This window comes from Neovison vison, chromosome 8 (genome assembly GCF_020171115.1).
Source record: "Neovison vison isolate M4711 chromosome 8, ASM_NN_V1, whole genome shotgun sequence".
NCBI lineage: Eukaryota > Metazoa > Chordata > Mammalia > Carnivora > Mustelidae > Neogale > Neogale vison.
The window spans coordinates 125,576,126-125,600,317 of NC_058098.1; the positions used below are offsets into that span (position 1 = coordinate 125,576,126).

The window sequence follows — 24,192 nt, forward strand, 5'->3', positions numbered from 1 at the left end:
TGAAAAGGAAATAAAAATATATATGCTGCAAACATTAGAAGAGCATATTGGGGCGCCTGGGTGGCTCATTTGGTTAAGCAACCAACTCTTGGTTTCAGTTCAGGTCATGATCTCAGGGTCTTGAGATAGAGCCCGCAGCAGCCTGTGCACTCAGTGGGGAATCTACTTGTGGATTCTCTCTCCCTCTCCCCCTCAGTCTGTTGGTGCATGCTAAATGTAGATGAACAAATTACGACTTGCCAAAACTGACTCAAAATATAAAATATCTGGACAGCTCTATTGTTATAAAATATTTTAAATCTATAGTTTAAAATCTTTCCTAAAAGAGAAGCGCAGAGTCTTTACTGGAGGAACCAGTAAATCTAGTCTTACATAGCTGTTTCTGTTACCATTCAGCCTTTTGTCTAAGATAAAGTGTAGTCTTACACAGCTGTTTCAAAATACAGAAAAACGGGATTATTCCCAACTTATACAAAGCTATCAGAGACATATCAAAACATATTAGAACAGTATGAGAAAAGATCATTATGGGCCAGTTTAATATAGAGGTGAAAATTCTAAAAAATATTAAAAAGACAAATGTAGAATTTATAAAAAAGGATAATCCATAATGACCAAAAAAGTTGATTTATCTTAGTCATGCAAAGCTGATTTGACATACAAAAACATGTAATTTGCCCTATAAACAGATTAAAGGGAGAAAATGGTATGTTTATCTCACTAGATGCAAAAAACATATGTGATGGGGCGCCTGGGTGGCTCAGTCGGTTAAGCAGCTGCCTTTAGCTCCCAGGGTCCTGGGATCAAGACCCACATCAGGCTCCCTGCTCAGCGGAGAGCCTGTTTCTCTCTCTCTACCCGCCTCTCTGCCTATTTGTTCTCTGTATCTCTCTGTCAAATAAATAAATAAAATCTTTTTATAAAAAAGAGTATGTGAGAAAATTTTAAATCCATTCATGATTAAAACATGAAAAACTTATTAGCAAATTAAGAATAGAACTTCCTTAACCTGAAAAAGATCTGTCATTCTCTTAAGACTGCGACAGTACTGTCCACAAGTGCTGATTAATTTACTTGTCCTCAGTTAACTCATCTATTGAACAAGGGCCTCCTGGAAGCAATGACTTAATCCAAAGGAATGAGTCTAGAGATAGGATTTGCCAAGATTATTGCTGTCAGCAGAGGAAGTTTCTGGCAAGCCTTATAGTGCTCTTCAAATCTTATTAGTATGTGTGACTATTGTTTATGCATTCTCATTTGTTTAAGAAATATTAATTGAATATCCACATAATACCAGACCATTTTGGGTGGGGATACCTTGATGAAATTCAGTGCTGTTGTCAAGAAACTCAGTCCAGTATTGGAGGGAACCATACAGTCAGGAGACACTGATTATGATAGAGGAAGGCACAGGATGCCTTGGGGAGCATGGGCAGCTAATGAACTCAGACACTGCAGGAGTGGGCTGGTAAAGGAAGACTTGAAACAGTATCTTACAGGACACGTTGGAGGGCTAATCTTGCAGCCATAAGAAGATCAGATGTTAATTTGGCTCCTCTTTACTCTCTCTTTACCTTACAATTCTTTTTCTTTATGACCTCAGGCAATAATAATAGCTAAACTTCCTATGAACTTGCTCTGTGTCCTCCAGCACTTTATAGGCATTAACCCATTTAATCCTCAACAGTATTGTGAGGATTAAATGTACTAGAGTGCATGTACTAGTGAGGCATGTACTAGAATTAACTGCATTTTACGGATGAGGAAACTGCAAGTAACTCCTGATGTTACTCAGCACACCACTGACAGAGCCTGACTCAGACTGATGTTCCCAGAGTCCTTATCACTAAGCCAGACTGCTCCTCCATAGATTGTAACCACCATATCCTTCTGGTTTTCAGTAGAATTTAGAGAAAGGTGTGACCAAGAGAACTGTTGAAGCTGAGATTTGTGGAGACTTGCTGAATGCAGTATTTGTATTGTTATTGGCTTAAGCTGCAAGTCTTGATCTCAGACACTTGGGATGTAGTCTTCACACTCACACCGCATTGTACAAGGATCATATCTATCACTTAAATCAAGTTAAAAGGATCCACTTACAGGAAATTTTATTTCTGGAAAGAAATTGCGTTTCTTGGGTTTTGGGGGAGGTTGTTTTGGAGGATTTTTTTGGTTTAGTTTTGTTATGTGTGAGTAGATACCCCAAAACATTCTACCAAATATAGTTGACCCTTGAGCCACATGGGTTAGGGGCGCCAGTGCCCAATAGAGTTGAAAATCTGCATACAGCTTTTGACTTCCCCCCAATTTAACTACTAATAGCCTACTATTGACCAGGCACCTAACCTATAACAGTGATTAATACATATGTTGTGTAATGTATGTATATCATATTATATTCTTAAAATTAAGCTAGAGAAAAGAAAATTAAGAAAATCATAAGGAAAACCCATTTATGGTACTCTGTTGTATTTATTTTTAAAAATCTGTGTATAGGTGTGCACAAACAGTTCAACCCTGATTATTTGAGGGTCAGCTGTACTGTGGAAGGTTCCACCTTTGCCGTGAAACCTCTTGATTATTTGAGGTTTTTGTGAGGGCTTTTTCCTCTTTCTTAATCCAGTCTCTTTAAACTCTCTTGTTCAAGATCCTGTAGATAGCATGTAAAAGAAACTCATTTCAAATAGTTAAGCTCACAAGAGTTGTTACTGGAAGAGTCCCAGGACTGCTGAGTCCATACAAGTGCTACTAGGAAGGAGCAGTTCCTAGGCGTAGGAATGCAGTTGGGAGAGTCGGTTCCTCCAGGCCTCCCTCCCTCTGTCTCCAGTCTTTGCTTGCCTCTTTTCTGTATGGATTTCATTTCCACCCCAGTAGCGTCACTTGGTGGTGGGACAGCTCCAGGTTTGTCTTATCCCAGTTTAATGAGTTTAGAGAAGAAAAGACCTCTTTCTCCCCTTTTCAGTCTATCTGAATCCCAGGAAAGGATTCTGGCTCAGCTTGGATCCATGTGTATGTCCTTTGGACCAGTCATTCTGGCCAGGGAGGTGGGGTGCTGTGATTGATTAGTTAGGCCTAGATTAAATGACTGCAGCTGAGAGGGAGTGGGTGGAATCTGAGTGACAGATTCCTAACAAACTCACAGAATAGGGTTGGGCAGGTGCTGTTAGAAGATGGAAGGAAAATGCTGTAACCACAGGTTTAACCACAGGTTAAAGTAACCACAGGTTTCTGCTAAGGTGCTTATCTCTATCCCACGTTTTGGGACTTTTCTCTGCTTTGAGACTTCAAGCTTTTTGAAGGCAAAAACTTGAGAGCCAGCGGGCCCTAGATTTGATTCCCTGTGCATCTCTGTGACACCACATAGAACTAGATGCTCAATAAGCAAGTATTTATTTCAATTCCTGTTTGCAGTACTTCTCATTATTTTGGGTTACTGTAGTCATGATTTTAGGTAGACATTATCTTTTCCATTTTTAGTTTTAGCTGAATTACTTAATAATTGCTTCTGTGTTTAGTTCAGGACCTTACTCAGTCAACCTACATATGTAAAAAATATGACTGAATAAAATTCTTCTTCAAATAATAAGGAGATTGTTTCCCCATGTTTTTTAAAAGATTTGTTCATTTATTCGAGAGAGAGAGAGAGAGCAAGAGAGAGCGCATGCCAGTGTGAGCAGGGGGAGGGGCAGATGGAGAGGGAGAGAGAGAATCTCAAGCAGATTCCAAGCTGAGCTTGGAGCCCGATGCAGGGCTCTGCTGCACAACCCCGAGATCATGACCTGCGCCAAAAGCAGGAACTGGATGTTCAACTGATTAAGCCACCACCCTGTTTCCCCATATTTTTAATGGATTGGGTTTTTTTTTAATTGAAAATAAAGTATCAAATCAAAGATTTGGCTTATGAAGTTGGCTTATCTTTATTCCTTAGAAAAGAACTAATACACAAGTACATGACTTTAACATATATATTTGTCCTCAGTGGTTATAGGACTTAAGTACTTGTATTCAGGACTTTTTAATCATCTAGATATTTTTTAAACTTTTACTCTTCTTACTTTAGTTTAACTTGCTTTCAGATTTTTGTCTCTTAATAAAATGCCACATTAGTATATAAGATAAAAATATTTAAATCAATGTATATTGACTTATTTTCATTTTCTCCTTAGGAACTGAGAGAAAGCTACAACACACAGCAGTTAGCGCTTGAACAACTTCATAAAATCAAACGTGACAAGTTGAAGGAAATTGAAAGAAAAAGGTCAGAGCTAATACAGAAAAAGAAACTAGAAGATGAGGCTATAAGGTAATATAGCTGATAAATTTAATATACTACTTTACTATTAGAATTCTAATTTTGTTGCCCATATCTTAGTTTGACTATGAAAATTTAAGGGAAATAAAAGGATTATCCTTGGATGCTAATTAGAGTCTCAATTTTAGAAGTTCAGTTTTTCTTTTAGGGACTGAGATTATAGTAATCAATTTTATGTTCCACTGGTGAAGAATAGGGGGTTTGGAGTCAGACCTGGATTAGACTTCTTTTTTTTTTTTTTTTTTTAAAGATTTTATTTATTTATTTGACAGAGAGAGATCACAAGTAGGCAGAGAGGCAGGCAGAGAGAGAGAGAGGAGGAAGCAGGCTCCCTGCTGAGCAGAGAGCCCGATGTGGGACTCGATCCCAGGACCCTGAGATCATGACCTGAGCCGAAGGCAGCGGCTTAACCCAGTGAGCCACCCAGGCGCCCCTGGATTAGACTTCTTGATCTACCACTTACTATTTGGATGACCTTGGTTAAGTCACTTTACCTTTTGAACCCCATTTCTCCACCTGAGAAATAGAAATACTGATGCATGCCTCATAAGTAAAAATAATGTAGCTAGCAAGCCAAACACAAACGTCTTACACTCATCACTTCCTTCTCTCCATTGTAAATCTGTTAAGTTTGCTAAAAGATCACAAAACCCAAATACTTAATTTTATTAAGTGATAAGCTGGAGTGATGAGATGGAGTATATAATGCCATGTGGATGCACAGAGCCTATCAGTTGCCTCCATTTATAGCAAGAAGTAAGACAGTTGCAGAATCTGAGGCATTTGTGTAGAGACTCAGCATAATTTTTTTCTGTTGTGAGGTCTTGTTTCTAATATGTTCCTTAGCCGCGACCCCCTCCAAGTCCTCTAGCGTCAGAAATCAGTATAATTAACAAATACTAAGGAGCCAGCTTTTCTTTGCCTTGGAGATAAGTAGACGAGTAATGCCCATGAAGGAGCTAACAGTTACTCGAAAGGCAAGAAAGACACATTACCATGTAGTAGGCCTCGATTTTTAATGGCTTCAGAATAACCACTCCCAGCACACTTAATGTGTGGCGGCTGTTGACTGTGATGCAAGGACACTCTGGTTTTACTCCTTGTTCTTGATTCCTCATCATTCCAGTAGGAGTTGGAGACTGCCAAACAGATCTCTGTAGTACTTCTTACTCCACGACCCCCACTTTTGTGGCTGCTAACAAGAAATACTAGAATAATGTAAAAGCAGAGACAGTGAAGTTCAAATTTAGAAGTCTTTTTTTTTTTTTAACCACTTAACTGCCACTGAACGTTGCATAAGGGAATAGTGCAGTAACTACATAGCTAGTCACTGTGTCAGAATTTTCTGCTGATAATGTTGCAAGTGTTTTGCTATCTCTTCATCACCACTCACAATTTTTTCTAGGCCAGCAAGCCATATTAATAATACACATTTTCATTTCATTCATCCTCCTCACACATTATCCTGCTATAGAAGAGGAAAGAAATCAGAGCAGACACACATGTCGAATCAGTCCAGAGCTGAGTCTTAGAAATAACAACTTGATTTCTTAGCCGTTTGCCTAGGAAGGCTCCCTCCTTGTCCCCCGCTGTTGGTTAGAGTCAGGTTTTCAGTGTAGGTTTGGCCTCCTTGCCCTTTGTCCAGCTTCTGAGGTATATTCTGGCTCTGAATTGTTTCTCATGCACTGACACATAAGAAAGTTTATCAAAATTTAATTTCATATTCTTTTAACTCTCTAGTCTTTCTTTATCCCAGTAAACATGGGGTAAATACTCTGTGGTGTTTATAATCTCTGGGAATTCAAGTAGAGGCTAGATTAGGTCACCTTAATGTGGAAGAATGTGGGAAAAGGCGATGGAGGAACTCACCAGGAAAAGGAATGGTGGCTGAGATGAAGAAAGGACCTCAGAGAAGCGTGGCCCTCAAAGGAGAGCCAGATGTCAGTCACAGAAAGTGCTGGAGGAAACACTCTTTGCAGTGAGAGAGGTTATGGGAGGATTTGCAAAGGGTCAAGGGGAGCTTATCATGGGGTAATGAACCAGGAGTATGAGTGTAAGACAGTCCAGGAATGAGGAAGAGAAGTGGCAGAGTAAGTGGGTCTGCAGTTTTGGGGATTATATAGGAATTGAGACATGGAATTAAGCCAAGATGTCTTCCTTGGTGGGGCATAGACCATCTTGCCCAGCTAGAAACCAAGCTGCAGCTGTTATCAAATGTCATAGAAGCACATACAGAAGCGTGGACCTATAGGGGAACATGCCCTGCTCTCTAACAATGAAAAAGACTTCCAAGGGGTAATATAGAAAGTAGCTAATCTGCCCAGAAGCATTTCCTGTTTCCACAGTAACAACCAAATCCTGAAAACAGGGGTTAACTAGATAGTGGAAATAAGAGCTGAAATACAGTCCTTGTGAAAAATCTAGAGAGAAAGAAAGAAATCGGGAGAGAGAGGAAGAACATTTAGATATACCTTATGTATTTATTTTCTGAATAGTTCCCCTTTCTTCTCAGTATTGGGAGGTATGGCTGACAGGAGGGAATTTAAGGGTATGAGAAATTGTCAGTCTTACTCCCCAGTTCATCTGTTAGACCAAGGGTCCTCTCCTGATTAATTGGTTTTCCCCTTCATCCATGATCCCCACTGTTTCTCCACACCCCATGCTAATGTCTTTGCTATATGATAAATACATAAGATTATATATAAATACATAAGAAATATGTAATATTCCTATAGTTTGTGAGGAATAAGATCTGATATTTTTTATTTTGTTATTATTTTGCATAACAGAAATTTTAGGACATGATGCAAACTCTTTTTTTTTTATGTAAAGGAAAGCAAAGCAAGGAAAAGAAAACTTATGGAGAGAAAGTCTTAGAAAGGAGGAAGAAGAAAAACAAAAGCGACTCCAGGAAGAAAAAACACAAGAGAAAGTTCAAGAAGAGGAGCGGAAAGTGGAGGAGAAGCAGTGTAAGGATAAGGATAAAAATAGTAGATTTGATTTTTCTGAGACAGAACAATGAAAGCAGTAAGAATAAAAAGATTATGATGAAAAGCAAAAAAAAAAAAAATTTAAACAGATGTTAACCTTTGAGTCAGAAAAAAACTTTTTCTAAATTAAACTTGGAGAAGGCTTTATTAAAACAGACTGAGGGTAGAAGTCTTAAAACAACTTGCAGAAAAGAAGAGGATCATAATCACTGAGTAGCTATGAACAGACCTTGTCATGGTTTTCATAATAGAAGTAAACAGTTATAGTTTATTCAACCAGTGTTTACTAAACTGTTTATTTTAATGATACAGCAGTAAAATTTTAAGTCTTTGCATATTGAAATTTTCTCAGAAGGTATGTTTTGTTCATGATACAGCTCAGTATCCATTCCTAAGATACTTTACATATTACTGTATTTCTTTTGGATATACAAATATTTGAAACCTTATTGATGATACATGTGTTGAAATTTCTGTAAGCCAAAGCATTTATTCTGCAAATAAAGTTAAGTATTTTTAATCTTATTAAGGGGAGTGTATCTGTGAGCTCTTCTGCTTTTCTTTTAGAACCATACTGGTTAATCTACAGCTCTTTCTGCACTGAACCCTGTTCACTGCTAACCTCATCTGTGGCCTCTCTCTCTGCCTCTTCTTCCCTGTTACATCCTGAGTGCCACAGAACAAACCTCGCTGCTTGGCCTCCTTGCGCTTTGCACGGCTTAGCTGCCACCACTCCTCTGCCTTCCCCGACGTCCCTGCGCGTGGCACACCCCGCAAGTCATGGCTTTGTTTCATTGCCTCCTACTTTACTGAAGATGAATGTCCTTGTTTGCTTTTATATCGATTCTGTGACTATACAAGATATTTAAATCCTAACAAGCCTGTGTCAAATGGATTTTCATTTTACTATTTGATGTTCAGGTTTTTTTCCTTTTGATTTTACAAGTTCTTTATATTGAGTGATAAAGATGTATGTACATGAAAGTAGCAAATAATGACCATTATCTTCTCTTTAGGTGAGCCAGCTAGTGCTTTGGTAAATTATAAAGCATTGTATCGCTTTGAAGCCAGAAGCCATGATGAGATGAGTTTTAATTCTGGGGATATAATACAGGTAGGAAACTATCTTTTTTGTTCATGAATAAGCTTAATACAATGAAGTGTATAACTTTCTATAATAATAATGACTATAATTTCATGTAGTGATTTGTCATTTAAAAAGCATATCTTTAACATTATCCAATTTGGCCCTAACAACTTACTGCACAGTTGCGTATTACCACTGCCATATTCTAGGTAAGGCAGCTGAGACTTACACAACAGGTAACAGTCAGCAGGCCAGTAACTGAGTGGGTTGCAAGTACGTGTCTTTGATTTTCAAATCCTGTGTTCTTTACACTGTGCCATTGCTTCACATCGTAAAAGGTGATGCTGATTTTGTTAATAAATCACCAGTGAAATTTGGGGAAGCTGATTATTTTCTGGCAACATTAAAAGAATTGAAGGAGGCAGGTTCTATAGCTCTAATTAGATGCAGTCCCTTGTTCCTAGAAACAAAAGCCCTTTATTATATAGTCACAAACCACAGAAGATGGAAGAATAAGGGAAGATGCAGGGAAGAGCATTTGATACAGCTGTTGTGACGTAATGGAAAGAATACAGGTTTTAGAAGCATACTAACTTGGGTTTTAGTCTGTGCTTCAGTTTTCTTCTTAATAAATTAAGGTACTATTACCTGGACTACCGAGCCAGTGCCTGCTTTCATTTTTCCCTGCGTGGTCACCAGTTTGGTGTATTTTATCTGTTACACAGCAAATATTTAGTGATACTTGGCATAGGGTTTACTAGAAGCATCTGTTCAAACACTCGAGATGGTCTCCCTTTCTTCTGTTACCATTGCCACCACTGACAGTGCCACAGTCTTGTGGCCTTCCTCATCTTCTACCTGTTAATGATGATGAATTTGGTCCAGAAGTGAAGAGATGCAGCCTATGTGGTGAGGAGCCCACTTACAGTTCTGCTTATATCTTTTATTTACTTTGTCAACAAATATTTTTTGAGGGCTGTGCTAGGCTAGGAATATAGTGAACAAGGCACGGTCTCTACCCTTAAACCGCTGATAGTCTAATGAGAAAGACAGACATTCTAATGCAGTTGAGGAAGGAAGGTGGTGGAAAGCTACCAGCTTTACAGCAGACCTCGCCCGTGGTCATCAAGCCAGTCTGGTGGCAGTGACAACAGGAACATTGAGGTAGCTAGAGTTTCTCGACTATGTTCTGTGCTGAATCACTAATGTAAAGAATGAGCCATGTGTTACAGATGCCTGATTTGGATACCTTGGTTGATGACAGTGTCATTCACTAAGAGAGGAAGATCAGAAGGAGGGAATTGGAGTAAGAGTTACAATGAGTTTAATTTGGGGTGAGTTTCAGATTCCTAGGCAGCAGGTGGATACACCTCTGGCTCTCCAGAGATATAGAGGGATCTCAGGCAGAGATCAGAGGCGGCCAGGTTAAGTGTCATCACTCTGTTGTGATGGTAATTGACATGAGCGTAGAGGATGACTAATGGTGCAGTCCCCAAGAGACATGAACACTGGAGGTATTATCAGAGGAAGGGGAGTCTTAAAAGAAACGAGAGGTAGGAAAAAGCCAGGAGGGTAGTTTAGCAGGAGGGAATTTTGAGAAGAGTGGTCTGGGTCTGTATGTCAAATAAGATGGGACTTAAAAAAAAAAAAATAACCATTAGATTAACAGTATCACAACTATTGTTAAATTGGAGGAAAACAGTACTAGTTGACTGGAGTGGTCGGTGAAGAAGCCAGATTTTAGTGACCTGAACAAATTGGAAGGGAGGAAGAGGAGACCGTGAATATACAAAACTCTTTGAAGGATCTTGGCTTTTGAAAGTTGGAAGGGAGAGAAAATGATAGTACGTGTATGGGTTGAGGGAGGTTGTTCTATGTTTTGTTTTATGGTTTTCTGGTGTTTTTTTTTTTAACTTGGCTGAAGCTTGAGCAAGTTCAAATAATGATAGAGAAGATCTGCAGAGAGGGAAAGGATTAATGATACTGGATTTACTAAAGTGCACAACTGTAAATATACGGCTCAAATGTTTAGTGCACATGTGTGTATCTGTGAAACTACCACTCAGATCAACATATAGAACACAGAACACTCAGGAAGGCACCTCATGTCTCCCTGGCAGACCTCTCTATTCTGACTAGTGGATGCAGATGAGGAAGATTCTTGGTAAGGCTGGAAGGCTTGGAATCTAGAGCACAGGACGAGAGAATAGTGGAAGGACTAGATAACTTCTTAGAGATTAGAGGACGGAAAGAAAGGATGGATGGGATTATTAAAAATGCATTTTGCTGAGTTAGAAGGTGAGCTCAGATCTGAGGGCTTCCCTATCCTTGGTAAGATAGGAGGCAAAATCTAATCAACTTAATGGATGAGGGTAGCAGAAGAGATTTGTTTGAAAGTGAAAAAGATTACAAATTCTCCTGAGCCCTGGCAACATTTTCCATGACAACCTATTTTTCCAGTGTTCATATGTATTAATGCTGTTTTTGAAGTAATAATTTCCATTAACCTGTGAGAACTATATAAAAATTCCTAGTTTAATTCTCTGTGTAAATCTCTGTGTAATCAGAGCTATAAATAACAGATATGAAATTGGTTAAAATTGACCCCTGACAAAGCAAGCTTGATCTAATTCTAAAGATGAAATGAATGTTCCTTTTCTTTTTCTTCTTTTTTTTTTTCAGAGATTTTATTTATTCACAGAGATCACAAGTAGGCAGAGAGGCAGGCAGAGAGAGAGAGAGAGGAGGAAGCAGGCTCCCTGCTAGCAGAGAGTCGATGTGGGGCTTGATCCCAGCACCCTGGGATCATGACCCAAGCCGAAGGCAGAGGCTTTAACCTACTGAGCCACCAAAGTGCCCCGAATGGGCCTTTTCTTCTTGGAATGGTAGAAAATATTAGGAAAAAGTATTAAAGAAAGGACACTTTTAACAGTTTGTAGGAAAAGGAGGAAGTTAGTGTTCAAACGCCAGTATTCTTAACTGTCAGTGATCCGTGCTTTGAGACCAGCATTTAAATCAGGTAAATTGCTGAGCTTGCTACTTTAGGTTGCATACGTCCTTGGGGTCTGTTATGTTCTTGTCTTCAGTTTTAGTGCTCTGGATTGGCTGTTTTAAAGTAGTCTTAAACTAGATCTACAGGATGATATTTTAGCAGGGGTTTCTTTTGTTCTGTTTCAGTACACCATTTTATAGTTACTACATAGCTGTGCCAGCTATTCTAGAACTAATGAGTGTGTTTAACAAGCAAGGTTGCAGGATACAAGATCAATATACAAGGACAAACGTTCATAGTTTTATTTGTAATAGCCAAAAGCTGGAAACCACTCAGATGTCCATCACTAGGTGTAAGCATTTAAACAAAAATTGTGGTACATCTATACAATGTAACATTACTCAGCAATTAAAGGGGGAAAAAAAAGAAACTATAAATCACCTATGTGTGTTACCAGTTGAAAAATAGTATTCAGAACTCTTAGAGAGTTCAAGAAGACTGTCATAGGAACAGAAAAAACTAAGCAAAACAAAAATTAATGATTAACTATAGGATAATAACAAGTTTGCAAGAAAGTAAGTGTAATTATCAGAATAGTGCATAATTCAGATGCAAAAATTTATTTACAGAATCATAATAATGTAAACATTAAATATAATTTAACCAAAAATTTTGAGGTAGCAGTATTGATAGAATAAGAAGATATAGTAAAAGACAGTTAAACGTTGATTTTCCGTTATCAAAAGCCAATAGATAATGTCTAAAATTGAAACATTCAAGAAATAGTATAAATACGTTATTTAGAGGTAAAGAAGGTAATACAGAAGAAACAAATGAAAATGGCAAGTTACTATGAGGAGTGGAAATCAGGGCACAATGAGTGATAGGGTCTTCTATCATAAACCATGTGGAATGCTGTTTGTTTTTGTAAACGATTTTCATATTTAACTTGGATGGATTTAAAAATTAAATTTTAAAAAGGCACTTTGTCAGTCATTAGAGATAGTGAGTGACCTATTAATTTGTAGAAAATGGCATCGACTCTTTAGTTCAATGGGCTTAATTCTGAAAATGAGGCTACTATACAGTAGTCTGCATTTTCTTCCTTTGTAAATCCGTGGCATTCTAACCATTGTTAACCCTTGTTTTTGTTTCCATAGGTTGATGAAAAAACCATAGGAGAACCTGGTTGGCTTTATGGTAGTTTTCAAGGAAATTTTGGATGGTTTCCATGCAACTACGTAGAAAAAATGCCATCAGGTGAAAAATCTGTGTCTCCTAAGAAGGCCTTACTTCCCCCTACAGTATCTGTATCTGCTACCTCAACTTCCTCTGAGTAAGTTTTTGCTAACAGTGGAGTTTATGCATTTTTTTGGTAATGTATAAATACTTAATAGGTATTTGTGTCAGCGTGCTATGTAATCATAATCTAATCTGTGCTGGGCTCTCCAAGAGTACCTTTTGTTCCAAATTTCATACTGGAATTTAATAAATAAAAATGTAGGACAGTACTTTGTTCATTAATTTTTTCCCCACAAATTGTGTTTAAACACAAAGTAAATTATATACAAGCTGATAAATTTGTAGTACTTCACTAAATTTTAAATGATTAACTGTACTTACATCGAAGTGTTGTATTTACAGATCACTTTCTTCAAATCAACCAGCATCAGTGACTGATTATCAAAATGTATCTTTTACAAACCTAACTGTTAATACGTCATGGCAGAAAAAGTCAGCTTTTACTCGTACTGTGTCCCCTGGATCTGTATCACCGATTCATGGACAGGTGTGTATTTTTAATTTTGTGTGCTTTATCCTTTTTTTTCCTTTTTAAGATTTATTTATTTATTAGAGAGAGAGAGGGAGCACACACAAGTGAGGGAAGGAGCAGAGGGAGAGAAACTCAGACTCCGTGCTGAACGCAGAGCCCAACGCGGGGTTCAGTCACACAACCTTGAGATCATGACCGGAGCCAAAACTAAGAGTCGGACGCTTAACTTACAGAGCGTCCTGTGTTCTGACCCAGGCGCCCCTGTGTTCGTTATTCTTTGACATTGCTTCTAGAATGAAGATTTTTGTACAAAGGCATCATTTACTCTTTTAATCAGAGTTTGTAGCATTTGGTTTCTATTCTTACTGTCCATGTGTGATGTAAAGAAATTATTACTTAGAAGTTTCCCAGTGATTCATTTTCATAGCATCCAGTTATTACTAATTAAGGTTTCTAAGCTCAAAATGTCATTGTTATAAGTCTGATTATATTATTCTTAATTCATACTTGCTGTAAGTTTTTTGGGCTTGGGAGGTTTTGGTTTTTTGTTCTTAAAAAAGTTATTTGTGTGGGAACTATGTTATGTATATTTATCCTCTGATGTAGATGTGATCATTACATCTAACTGTTACATCTAAATTACAGATCAGGCATTTTTACATGAACATTATTGAAAAGAAAGCACAGACTTCATCACAGTAGAGTCCAGAGATATGCCTTCATTCAAAAAAATGCTTATTATGTGACCGTTGGTTCCAGGCATCTCATTACGTGCTAGAAATTTAATGGGGATTGGGGCGCCTGGGTGGCTCAGTGGGTTAAGCTGCTGCCTTCGGCTCGGGTCATGATCTCAGGGTCCTGGGATCGAGTCCTGCATCAGGCTCTCTGCTCTGCGGGGAGCCTGCTTCCTCCTCTCTCTCTCTGCCTGCCTTTCTGCCTACTTGTGATCTCTCTCTGTCAAATAAATAAATAAAATCTTTAAAAAAAAGAGAGAGAAATTTAATGGGGAAAAAAATCCCTGCTTTAAGAAGTCATAATCTAATGAGACAGACAAAGAAATAAATAATTGTAGGGGCGCCTGAGTGGCTCAGTCAGTCAAGTGTCTGCCTTTGATTCAGGCCATGATTTCCAAGCCCTGGGAACAAGCCCACCTTTGGGCTCCCTGCTCAGTGGGGAGTCTGCTTCTTCCCTCTCCCTTTGCCCCCACCCTCCTGCTTGCTTGTGGTCTCTCTCAACTGAATAAATAAATCTTTAAAATCTTTTTTAAAAAAGAAATAAATAATTATAAATTATGAGAAGTATTGTCATAAAGATACTCTGCAAAGTCTTGAGGTATATACAGCTGAGAGAGATCTCATTCAGTCTGTGGAAATTGGAGCATGGTTCATAAAGAGCCAGGTTTTTGAGTGGGAGGTGAAGATAAGTGAGATTTTAGCAAACAGAGAAGGAACGTTATTCCTGTGAAAAAATAAGTTGGGGAAGATCAGTGAGGCATGTTAACACAAAGAGTTTGCAGGATGAGAATTTTTTTTTTTTTAAGATTTTATTTATTTATTTGACAGAGAGAGATCACAAGTAGGCAGAGAGGCAGGCAGAGAGAGAGAGGGGGGAGCAGGCTCCCTGCTGAGCAGAGAGCCCGATGCGGGACTCGATCCCAGGACCCTGAGATCATGACCCGAGCCGAAGGCAGTGGCTTAACCCACTGAGCCACCCAGGCGCCCCCAGGATGAGAATTATTTATGGTGTGGCCAGAGTACAGGGTTCGTGGAGGAAGGGTCAGGAAGTGCAGTTAGAGGTGGAGGTCTCTTTGTGAAATGTTTGGTACAGTGCCCAGCAGCTGGGCAGTGGGCAGCCCCTGGTGCCCAGCAGCTTGGCAGTGGGCAGCCCCTGAAAGTTTCTAAGAGGTATGTATTTTAGAAACCTAACCCCACCAGAGTACAGGGGCTAGATGAGTGGAAGGAAGTGAAGGAAGGAGATTAAGGAAGGAAGGAAGGGTGCTGCAGGAGCCGGGGAGCGAGAGGATGGCGTGAGCCCGTGCCACAGGAGAGAAGACATGGAGAAGAGGAAATGGATTTCCCTTCTATATATTTTCAGGATCTTTAGCTCGAGTAACAGGAAGGAAGGTGATGGCATTGTCTTTGGTGGGCATCGCAAGAGGAGTGGGTTCCGTGGGTTCCAGAAATGCATCCCACACCTGCAACTTAGGTATCTGGTTTAGAGACAATGTGGTGGGAAGGCCACATAAGCAGAGTCTGACTTACAAGACTGGAGCTCAGGAGATAAAGTTATAATTAAGATATATATTTGAGGAAGCCACTCTGCCTTTGGGCTCGGGTCATGATCTCAGTGGGATCGAGTTCCACCTCCAGCTCCTTGCTCGGTGGGGAGCCTGCATCTCCTCTCTGCCTGCAACTCCCCCTGCTTGTGCTCTTTTTCTCTCTCTCTCTCTCTCTCTCTCACAAATAAGTAAATAAAATCTTTTTTTTTTTTTAAAGATTTGAAAAGGCATAGACATAAATAAGATAATTTAGAGAAGTCATGTGGAAACAGGCAAGGAAAGGGCTTGGACCAAAGATGGAATCCATCAAGCACCAGAGAGTGAGTTTTCTGAAGGACAGGGGTGTAAGCGATGTCAGCACTGTTCAGACATCAGGGAAGATGCGGGTTTGGAAGAAGCTTTTTGCGCTTTGATGTTATCAGTGACCTTGTCAAGAAGAGGTTCAATAGTGTGGTGGGTGCAGAACCTAAATTAAAATGGATTGAGTTCCTGTCTTTAAGGAATTTAGAAGTAGAAATTAAGTAGAGAGGTGGAGAGATTAGCTATTTTAGAGAGGCACTTCATGATGTTACAAAATATTTTTGGAAAATGGAGGGTATAATAGAAGATTTAGGGCACAGGTAAAGAGATGAGTCTTATCAACAAAACACTCCTTCCTCCAAGAGGAGCAAGGAAAGGAGAATGACTAAGAATACCAGGAGGAAGTTGGGGCGCAAAAGCTAAGAAGTGGAGGGAGGAGAGCACAGCCCCTGTGTATTGGTTAGTGGCGCGACCTTTGACCTGTAGTGACTGCAGGGAGCAGGTGTCGGAACTAGAGGACAGGAAGAGCTGTAGTAGCTCTTTGCACTTGTTCCGTGATGTCAGCTTGATGGATTTATGAAAACATTTCTTGAGTGTCCAGTGTTTCTCCTACAATCTAGTGTTCCTTTGTGCCAAGATGTTTCCTTGAATGGTAGGTGTTCAGTCTTTAACAAACAGAAGGCTATTCAAATGTTCCGTCATCTGTCATTTTAAATGGGTTGATAGATAAAGGTTATCTTAAGTCACCACCACACCAAACTTGTCTCTGTTTAAATAGTTAATAAGTTATATATTAGGAAAAAGAAGTCACGGTTACCTTTTTTTTTTTTTTTTTAATTTTGTGGTTTTGTATTCACAGGGACAGGTTGTAGAAAACCTAAAGGCACAGGCCCTTTGTTCTTGGACTGCAAAGAAAGATAACCACTTGAACTTCTCAAAACATGATATTATTACTGTCTTGGAGCAGCAAGAAAATTGGTGGTTTGGGGAGGTACATGGAGGAAGAGGATGGTTTCCAAAATCTTATGTCAAAATCATCCCTGGGAGTGAAGTCAAGCGGGAAGAGTAAGCATTTTGTGTTTCCATGAGATGTGGTTGTTGGTGTTTTCCCTAGTGAGTCCACCATAGAATGTAAAACATTTACGCTTGAATTTGACCATCAGGCAGGAGGGCAATTCCTGGAGTGAAAAAAGTGCGCTTCAGATATTTATATCAGTTTTAGAATATCTTTTATTCTAGTTATTTCCGATTCCTAAAGTTCTCAAAGTGCTTAAAATTTGAGATCTGTTGTTTTCTTTATGCTATCAGGTCAGTTAGAGAAGTTCTTTTTTATTTCCTTTGGAGCACTTCTTCCTTGTTGTTTATTTTGCATTGTCAGTTTTTAAATAAAGGTTTACTTTGCCAGAGTGGAGGGCTTGCAGTTTCTGGGCCTCCAGAATTCCTTGAAGATCACACCTTTCTAACTGCTCGTAAGAGACTGGGCTATAGTTACGCATTATCTTAACCATATCCCTTACTAGAGCATATGCTCCAGGAGGACAGGGTCCATGTCTTTTGTTTGTTTTTCAGTTTTTCCCTGCCTCGTGTCATCACAGTGCACACTAGCTTCTCAGTCATGTTAGCTCAGTGAATAAGCAGAGGAGTCAGTGAACGAACAGTCAGTTGAATCCATTTTCAGAGAACAGCAAGTGGAAATTAGACAAGGTCTCTGGCCTTTATTTCCCAGTGCAGAGGAGTCAGATCATCAGACATCTTTAAGATGTTTAAGAAATAAGTACTCTAATGTAGCAATGGGGAGCTGTCTCTTGTGTTTTTCATGGACATTGATCTAAATAGAAAAGTGATCTGATTGAACGAAAGAGACAGGTCTTTGGAAATCAAGAGGCTTGAGTTTGGATTCTTCTATTTTTTTTTTGTCAGGCTGTATAGAATCACCTACTTTACAGTTTTCTAATTGATGAGATGAAAAAAGTAAATTAATCTTTAAAAACCTTCTCAGTGCTGAGACTCTTTGTAGGAATTTTTATTCAAATGCAGAAATTTACTGTTCAGACTGACATGGAATTTTAGACTTAAAATTCTGTAAGTGATAGCAATTCAGAGCTGACAGGTGCATATTGGCACTGAGCTGGGCCCTTGATAGGAATTATCTATTTAAGCACCATAACATTTTATGGAGTAGAAGACATAAGTGCAAAGACAGTAAGTTTAAATGCTTTTCCCCCTAACTTTTCATTCAGTTCCTGACCTTTTCTAGCAGATAAGGCATACAACTTGAAAGCCTACAGTAATGGAGAGATCATGCCTTAAACAAGGCAGTCTGTTAAGCTGTGACCATGAGCTGTAGTAAGTTTCCATTCTGTTCCCTGAGAACTACCTTACTGTATAATTTCCTCAAGGGTCCTGGGGAGCACTGGTACGTCCTACAGATGTCCACTTCTTAAATATGACAGTCTTCCACATTTTTAAAGACAGTTTCTTGGGTTAAATTGGAAATTAAAGCTTTACTGTTTCTGAAATATAAAAATAAAGTTCTGTGCTCAAAACAAATATTAAAATTAATATATTATGTTCTTCTTGTTTCTCCATATACCAAGCCAAGCCCCCTATGTGCTTTACTAAATTACCGTCCATTTACCAAAGCACTTGTGTCTTTTAAATTCCTCTAGAAAGGCAAAGTATCTCACACTTTAAAAAAACTATTTATAAATCATGTTGAAATTAATTCATTCAAACATTTAGAGGTTTTTAACTAGGCCCTTCTTAGTCCCCTAACGATCTTGTGTTATGAGAATATTTCTAGCCTGTGTACTGAAACAATATTTAAATTAATTTTAGAAAGCCCTAAAAGAAAGTACTGCAAACACCTGCTGATCACCTTTCTTGGTTTTTGCTTGTTGATGTCTTTGTTTCATTATTTTTTTAAATCTTTTTGTATATTTATTTGGCAGATCAGAAGCTTTGTATGCAGCTATAAACAAGAAACCTACCTCTGCAGCCTATACAGTTGGAGATGGTGAGTTTTTGGCAAGCTGTAAATTAAATGGGAGTCAGATTAGCTATTGACTCTTTGTCTGAGTTCCCACAGTTGTTATTTGCCTTGTTTCCATGTCTTCACTGTTAAAGTAGGCTTAGAGGAACCTGCCCCTTAGCTATTTCATATGAATATTGAGAATATAGAAAACATACGGCACTTTTAGAAAATCGGTACTCTAAAAATTCAGCATAGACTCAATAAGATCATAAATGAAAAATGTTACAGTGAGATAGCATGGAGGTTTTTGTTTTCCTCTTATTTTAGATATCCAGGTTAGGCAATTTTAATACATTTACTTACAAACTGCATTTTAATTACAGTGTATCATATAAGTCATTAAGTAGGATTTGAAATCAAGGTATACTTTATCATAATTATTACAAAGAAATTTTTTTCTATAGCCCTTTGGGCTGACTAATAATTTATTTTTTTATTTCAGTGTACTAAAAAATGAAAGATTATCCACCCTAAGTTTCTGACATTTATTTAACACTTACATAGCTTTATAAATGAATGATGTACGTCCCCTGTAAAATTAGTTGAATAGTAGAAGTACATTTTATGTTTACATCACTGCTCAAGAAGATTAGCTTAATGATAAATTAAGCCGTTTATTCAGTATCTACTATGTTAAAGTTTCTGTGCTAAAGCCTGAAAAATACAAGGATGAATAAAACACAGTTTCCCAAGTCCTCACAGTAGACTGGGGAGTATAGGCATACCACTGTAAGAAATTCTGTAATGAGTACCTAGAACTGAATTTTGAATAGGACCTATGAATCCACGGACAAGGCAGTTTTGGATCGTCTTAAGCAAGGAGTAGAATTTCGCATAGTGACAAGGGAAGAGAAAGCTCTTGTGGACGGAGGGGAAGTTAAGAGCCAGGGCATGGCTGTGAAAGGTTAGAGAGCTCAGATCACCAGCCAGATTGGACCCATACATAGGTTCACTGTGGAATGAGTGCTGTGAAGTGAGTCTAGGAAGGGAGGAAGGAGTGTTTGGGGGAGACCTTGCTAATTGCAGCATACCTAAACCTTACAGGCATTTTTGGTTTTGTTAAATCACCCAGTAATACTGGGAACATGAACAGTAAGTAGGTTGTAGATGGTGTTCCTAGTCATTTCTAGTTTGTGATGTACAGATGAAATTCCATGTTGACAAATAAAATTAACTGGAAACTAAGAAAGACTTCTACAACCAGGTCATTGACTGTTTATTCTAAATAGCAGTAATGACAGGGATGGAAACCAAAGCCAATATATTTTCCCAAAGAAGTCAGTATGTATTGAGCATCTACTCTGTGCCAAGCACTGTGCTAGGAGCCGGGTCACTGTGGTAGAACTTGGCTACTGGTACGGATGTCAACTGAATATTGGGCATTTCCATAACAATATATAAAAGAATTAGAAAAAAACTTAGCATATTAAATGATATTTTGCATAAGGAAATTGAAAAAGTACTTTCATATCTTAACTCTGTAGAGATACTTCTACCTGTTTGTGTTTTTGGATTCTCTGTGATAAGACGGTGGTGATGATGATGCTACTGTAGGGAAAAGAATAAACCCTATGATAAAGCTTTATGTTAAATAATCTTTTTCTCGAAATTATTAAATAATTGCCTCATTCTTTTTTCTACTTTAATATCTTTTCACATTTGGTTTCCTTAACTTACAAGGTCTTTTTTAGTTAATTTACACAAGGTTTGGAGATTAACATAATCTTTTGCTTTCTATAATCTTACAACCAAAATTCGTTTCTTTTTGTTTTGTTTCCTACAGAGTATATTGCACTTTATTCATATTCAAGTGTAGAACCTGGAGATTTGACTTTCATTGAAGGTGAAGAAATATTGGTGACCCAGAAAGATGGAGAGTGGTGGACAGGAAGCATTGGAGATAGAACTGGAATTTTTCCATCAAATTATGTCAAGCCAAAAGATCAAGAGGTAGAGTTATTTTGATACAGAAACAAAATTATTCCATTCTTGTGTATTGAGATTCATACTGAAAATAGAGACCCATGTATAGACAAGCTTTGGTTGTAAGGACACCACTGAAGGCGGCACCAGTTAAATAGAATTTATTGTGGGGATCCTGTTAAATAAGAGGGACAGGATTTCATGAAATTTCTAAGAGTAGGAGCCAAAGGTAGACCTGGGCGTCATGGTTACTGAAGCTAGGAAGGAGTCCCAGATCCCAGGGATCACCTTCAAGGAGTTTGTAAATCCTTTTTTTTTTAAAAGATCTTATTTATTTATCAGAGAGAGCGAGAGAGGGAGAGCGAGCGAGCACAGGCAGACAGAATGGCAGGCAGAGGCAGAGGGAGAAGCAGGCTCCCTGCTGAGCAAGGAGCCTGATGTGGGACTCGATCCCAGGACGCTGGGATCATGACCTGAGCCGAAGGCAGCTGCTTAACCAACTGAGCCACCCAGGCGTCCCGGAGTTTGTAAATCTTTGCAGCCCTGGTGTTAATGTGACTCATCTTATGCTCAGTTCTTGCCTCTTTTCATCCTACCACTAGTGCCGTACAATACAGCGGTTCTCAAACTCTTTGATTTGAGGAACTTTTTACATTCTTAAAAATTACTGGGGATTTTAGGAGCACCTGGGTAGCTCAGTCAGTTGAGCAACTGACTCTTGATTTCACCTCAAGTCATGATCTCAGCAGGGTCTTGAGATCCAGCCCTGCGTCTGTCGCCTCTGCGCTCAGCGGGGAGACTGCTTGAGATTCCCTCCCCTCCCACTCACACTCTCTCTCTAAAATAAATAAATAAATAAATCTTTAAAAAATTATTGGGCACTCTAAAGAGTTTTTAAAACTGTATGGGTGGGGGATGTCTGGATGGCTCATTTGGTTAAGCATCTGCCTTCGGCTGAGGTCATGATCCCAGGGTCCTGGGATGGAGCCCCACGTTGGGCTCCCTGCTCGTTGGGGAACCTGCTTCTACGTCTCCCTCTGCCACTCCCCACTTGCTCTCTCTTCTCTCTCTAATAAATAAATAAAATCTTTTATTTAATGTATTTTAAAAATACATATATAGGTTAAAATACACATATATATGGGTTACACATAGTTCTGTTTTCCATATTAGAAATTAAAACCGTGGAATTTTAAAAATACTTATTTTAAAGTAACAAAAGTAGTGATGCCTGGAAGGCTCAGTCTGTTAAGGCGTCTTCCTTTTGCTCGGGTCATGATCCCAAGTCCCACGTTGAGGGTGGGACAGAGTCCTTGCTCAGCGGGAAGGCTGCCTCTCCCTCTGCCTACCACTCCTCCTGCTTGTGCTCACTCCCTCTGAAAAATAAACAAAATCTTTTAAAAAATAAAGTAACAAAAGTAAATCCATTACATGGTAATATAAATAACTTGGTTCTTATGAAAATAATATATTTTCAAAGAAGAAAGTTTGTTAGAAAGAGTAGCATCGTTTTGTATTTTTGCAAAGCTCTTTAATGTCTGGCTTACCTTGAAGACAGCTAGATTCTTCACTGTTTCCGTATTCAGTCTGTGGTGACATATTTTTTTGGTTGACACGTGAAGAAAATTCAACCTCACACAGATATGGGAGAAGACACAGGAGTATTTATTAACATTTTCTGGTGCCTGTGGTTATGCTTTGATATTACTATACCAAAACTTAATAAGTGTTAAATTGTTACAGGTTAGTTACACATGAATCTAAAGCCATGTCAGTGAACATTTCTTACTGTTACATGAAAATTCACCACTCTGTCTTGACGTTGAATGGATTTTTTTTTAAACACTTCTTTTTTTTTTAAAGATTTTATTTATTTATTTGACAAAGAGAGATCACAAGTAGGCAGAGAGGAGGAAGCAGGCTCCCTGCTGAGCAGAGAGCCCTATGTGGGACTTGATCCCAGGACCCTAAGATCATGACCTGATCCGAAGGTGGCAGCTTAACCCACTGAGCCACCCAGGCGCCCTGAATGGATTTTTTTTTTTTAAAGATTATTTATTTATTTATTTGACAGAGAGAGATCACAAGTGGGCAGAGAGGCAGGCAGAGAGATTTTTTAATCCATGCATTGGTCATTTGGGAAGGATGGAATCCCTGAGTTATGCAAATATTCCTTGTATTGCCACATTTCATTATACAATATCAAAAAATTTTGGGACGCCTGGGTGGCTCAGTGGGTTAAGCCGCTGCCTTTGGCTCAGGTCATGATCCCAGGGTCCTGGGATCGAGTCCCGCATCGGGCTCTCTGCTCAGCAGGGAGCCTGCTTCCCTCTCTCTCTCTCTCTGCCTGCCTCTCTGCCTACTTGTGATCTCTGTCTGTCAAATTAAAAAAAAAAAAAAGAAAACCCTTAAAAAAATTTTATTTGTTAATATCACCATAGATCTCATGGGAAAATCTTCATATACTTTGAAACTGTCAAACTCATGGTGGTAGATGCAAGTTTTCCAAAATTTCAATTTTCTCTAGAAATCTTAAATTGGATCATTGGCCACAAGTCCCGTCAGCTGTATTCCTTGATGTGACAGACATACTTTATCTTGGAGAAAACGTCTGCTAAATCCCGAGTCTGAAGAGTTTGTCTTTAGTTGTTCTTTCAAGTAAAAACGTCCCGTGAAAACCCCAGTTCAGCACACAGTTGAATAACACAAGTGCTTCTCCTTCAGATAGCCATCTTCTATTCAGTATGCTGCGGAAACGCTGTAGGCTTGCTTCCATCTAGTCACACAGAATTTTTAAAAGATCATGTTTCAGGCGCCTGGGTGGCTCAGAGGGTTAAAGCCTCTGCCTTTGGCTCAGATCAGGATCCCAGGGTCCTGGGATCGAGTCCCGCATTGGGCTCTCTGCTCAGCAGGGAGCCTGCTTCCCTCTCTCTCTCTCTCTCTCTGCCTGCCTCTCTGCCTAATTGTGATCTCTGTCAAATAAAGAAAATCCTTAAAAAAAAAAAAAAAGAAAGATCATGTTTCACTAAGATTTCATAACATTTTTACTGCTTGACTGAGGACGTTTTTAAGTGAAACCGGTTTTGTTTGTCCTGTGATTATGTGGTTGTGAAGAATACTGTGACCTCTAGTATAATTTCACACCGCTGTCATGATTCATGCTAAGGCATCAGCAGTTTTATTCCTTGGGGTAAATGTCAACACAGTAAAAGAAGCAATTAATGTCTTAATACTGTGAATGAAAAAGGTCTTTATTTAATGAAAAAGCCCCTTGAAAGAGGCTCAAGGACCTTCCCCAGGGATCCGCAAACTGCCCGGTGAGAACCATCTAGGTTGACTTCAGGCTCTAACACTTAGAGGCCTTGGACAAGTTATTTCACCTTTCTGTACCTCAGTTTCCTTCTCTGTAACATGGGGATAATCATAATACTTAATAGGGTTATTGTGAGAATTATAAGTGACTGTATGTAAAATTTATCGGCTGTAACCCACATCTGTTGCA

The 24,192-nt window shown here is 38.9% G+C and overlaps 1 protein-coding gene across 3 annotated transcripts in view; it reads left to right on the top strand.

Annotated features, from left to right (window-relative positions):
• ITSN2 (intersectin 2) overlaps nucleotides 1-24,192 on the top strand; it is a 140,950-nt gene that overhangs the window by 72,387 nt on the left and 44,371 nt on the right. For all 3 annotated transcript variants that reach the window (XM_044261982.1, XM_044261981.1, XM_044261983.1), the window contains 8 exons: nucleotides 4,167-4,303; nucleotides 7,145-7,281; nucleotides 8,319-8,416; nucleotides 12,542-12,717; nucleotides 13,026-13,170; nucleotides 16,593-16,798; nucleotides 18,685-18,749; nucleotides 20,551-20,717. In XM_044261982.1, coding sequence (XP_044117917.1) covers nucleotides 4,167-4,303; nucleotides 7,145-7,281; nucleotides 8,319-8,416; nucleotides 12,542-12,717; nucleotides 13,026-13,170; nucleotides 16,593-16,798; nucleotides 18,685-18,749; nucleotides 20,551-20,717 — 1,131 coding nt within the window. The remainder of the gene's footprint in view (nucleotides 1-4,166; nucleotides 4,304-7,144; nucleotides 7,282-8,318; nucleotides 8,417-12,541; nucleotides 12,718-13,025; nucleotides 13,171-16,592; nucleotides 16,799-18,684; nucleotides 18,750-20,550; nucleotides 20,718-24,192) is intronic.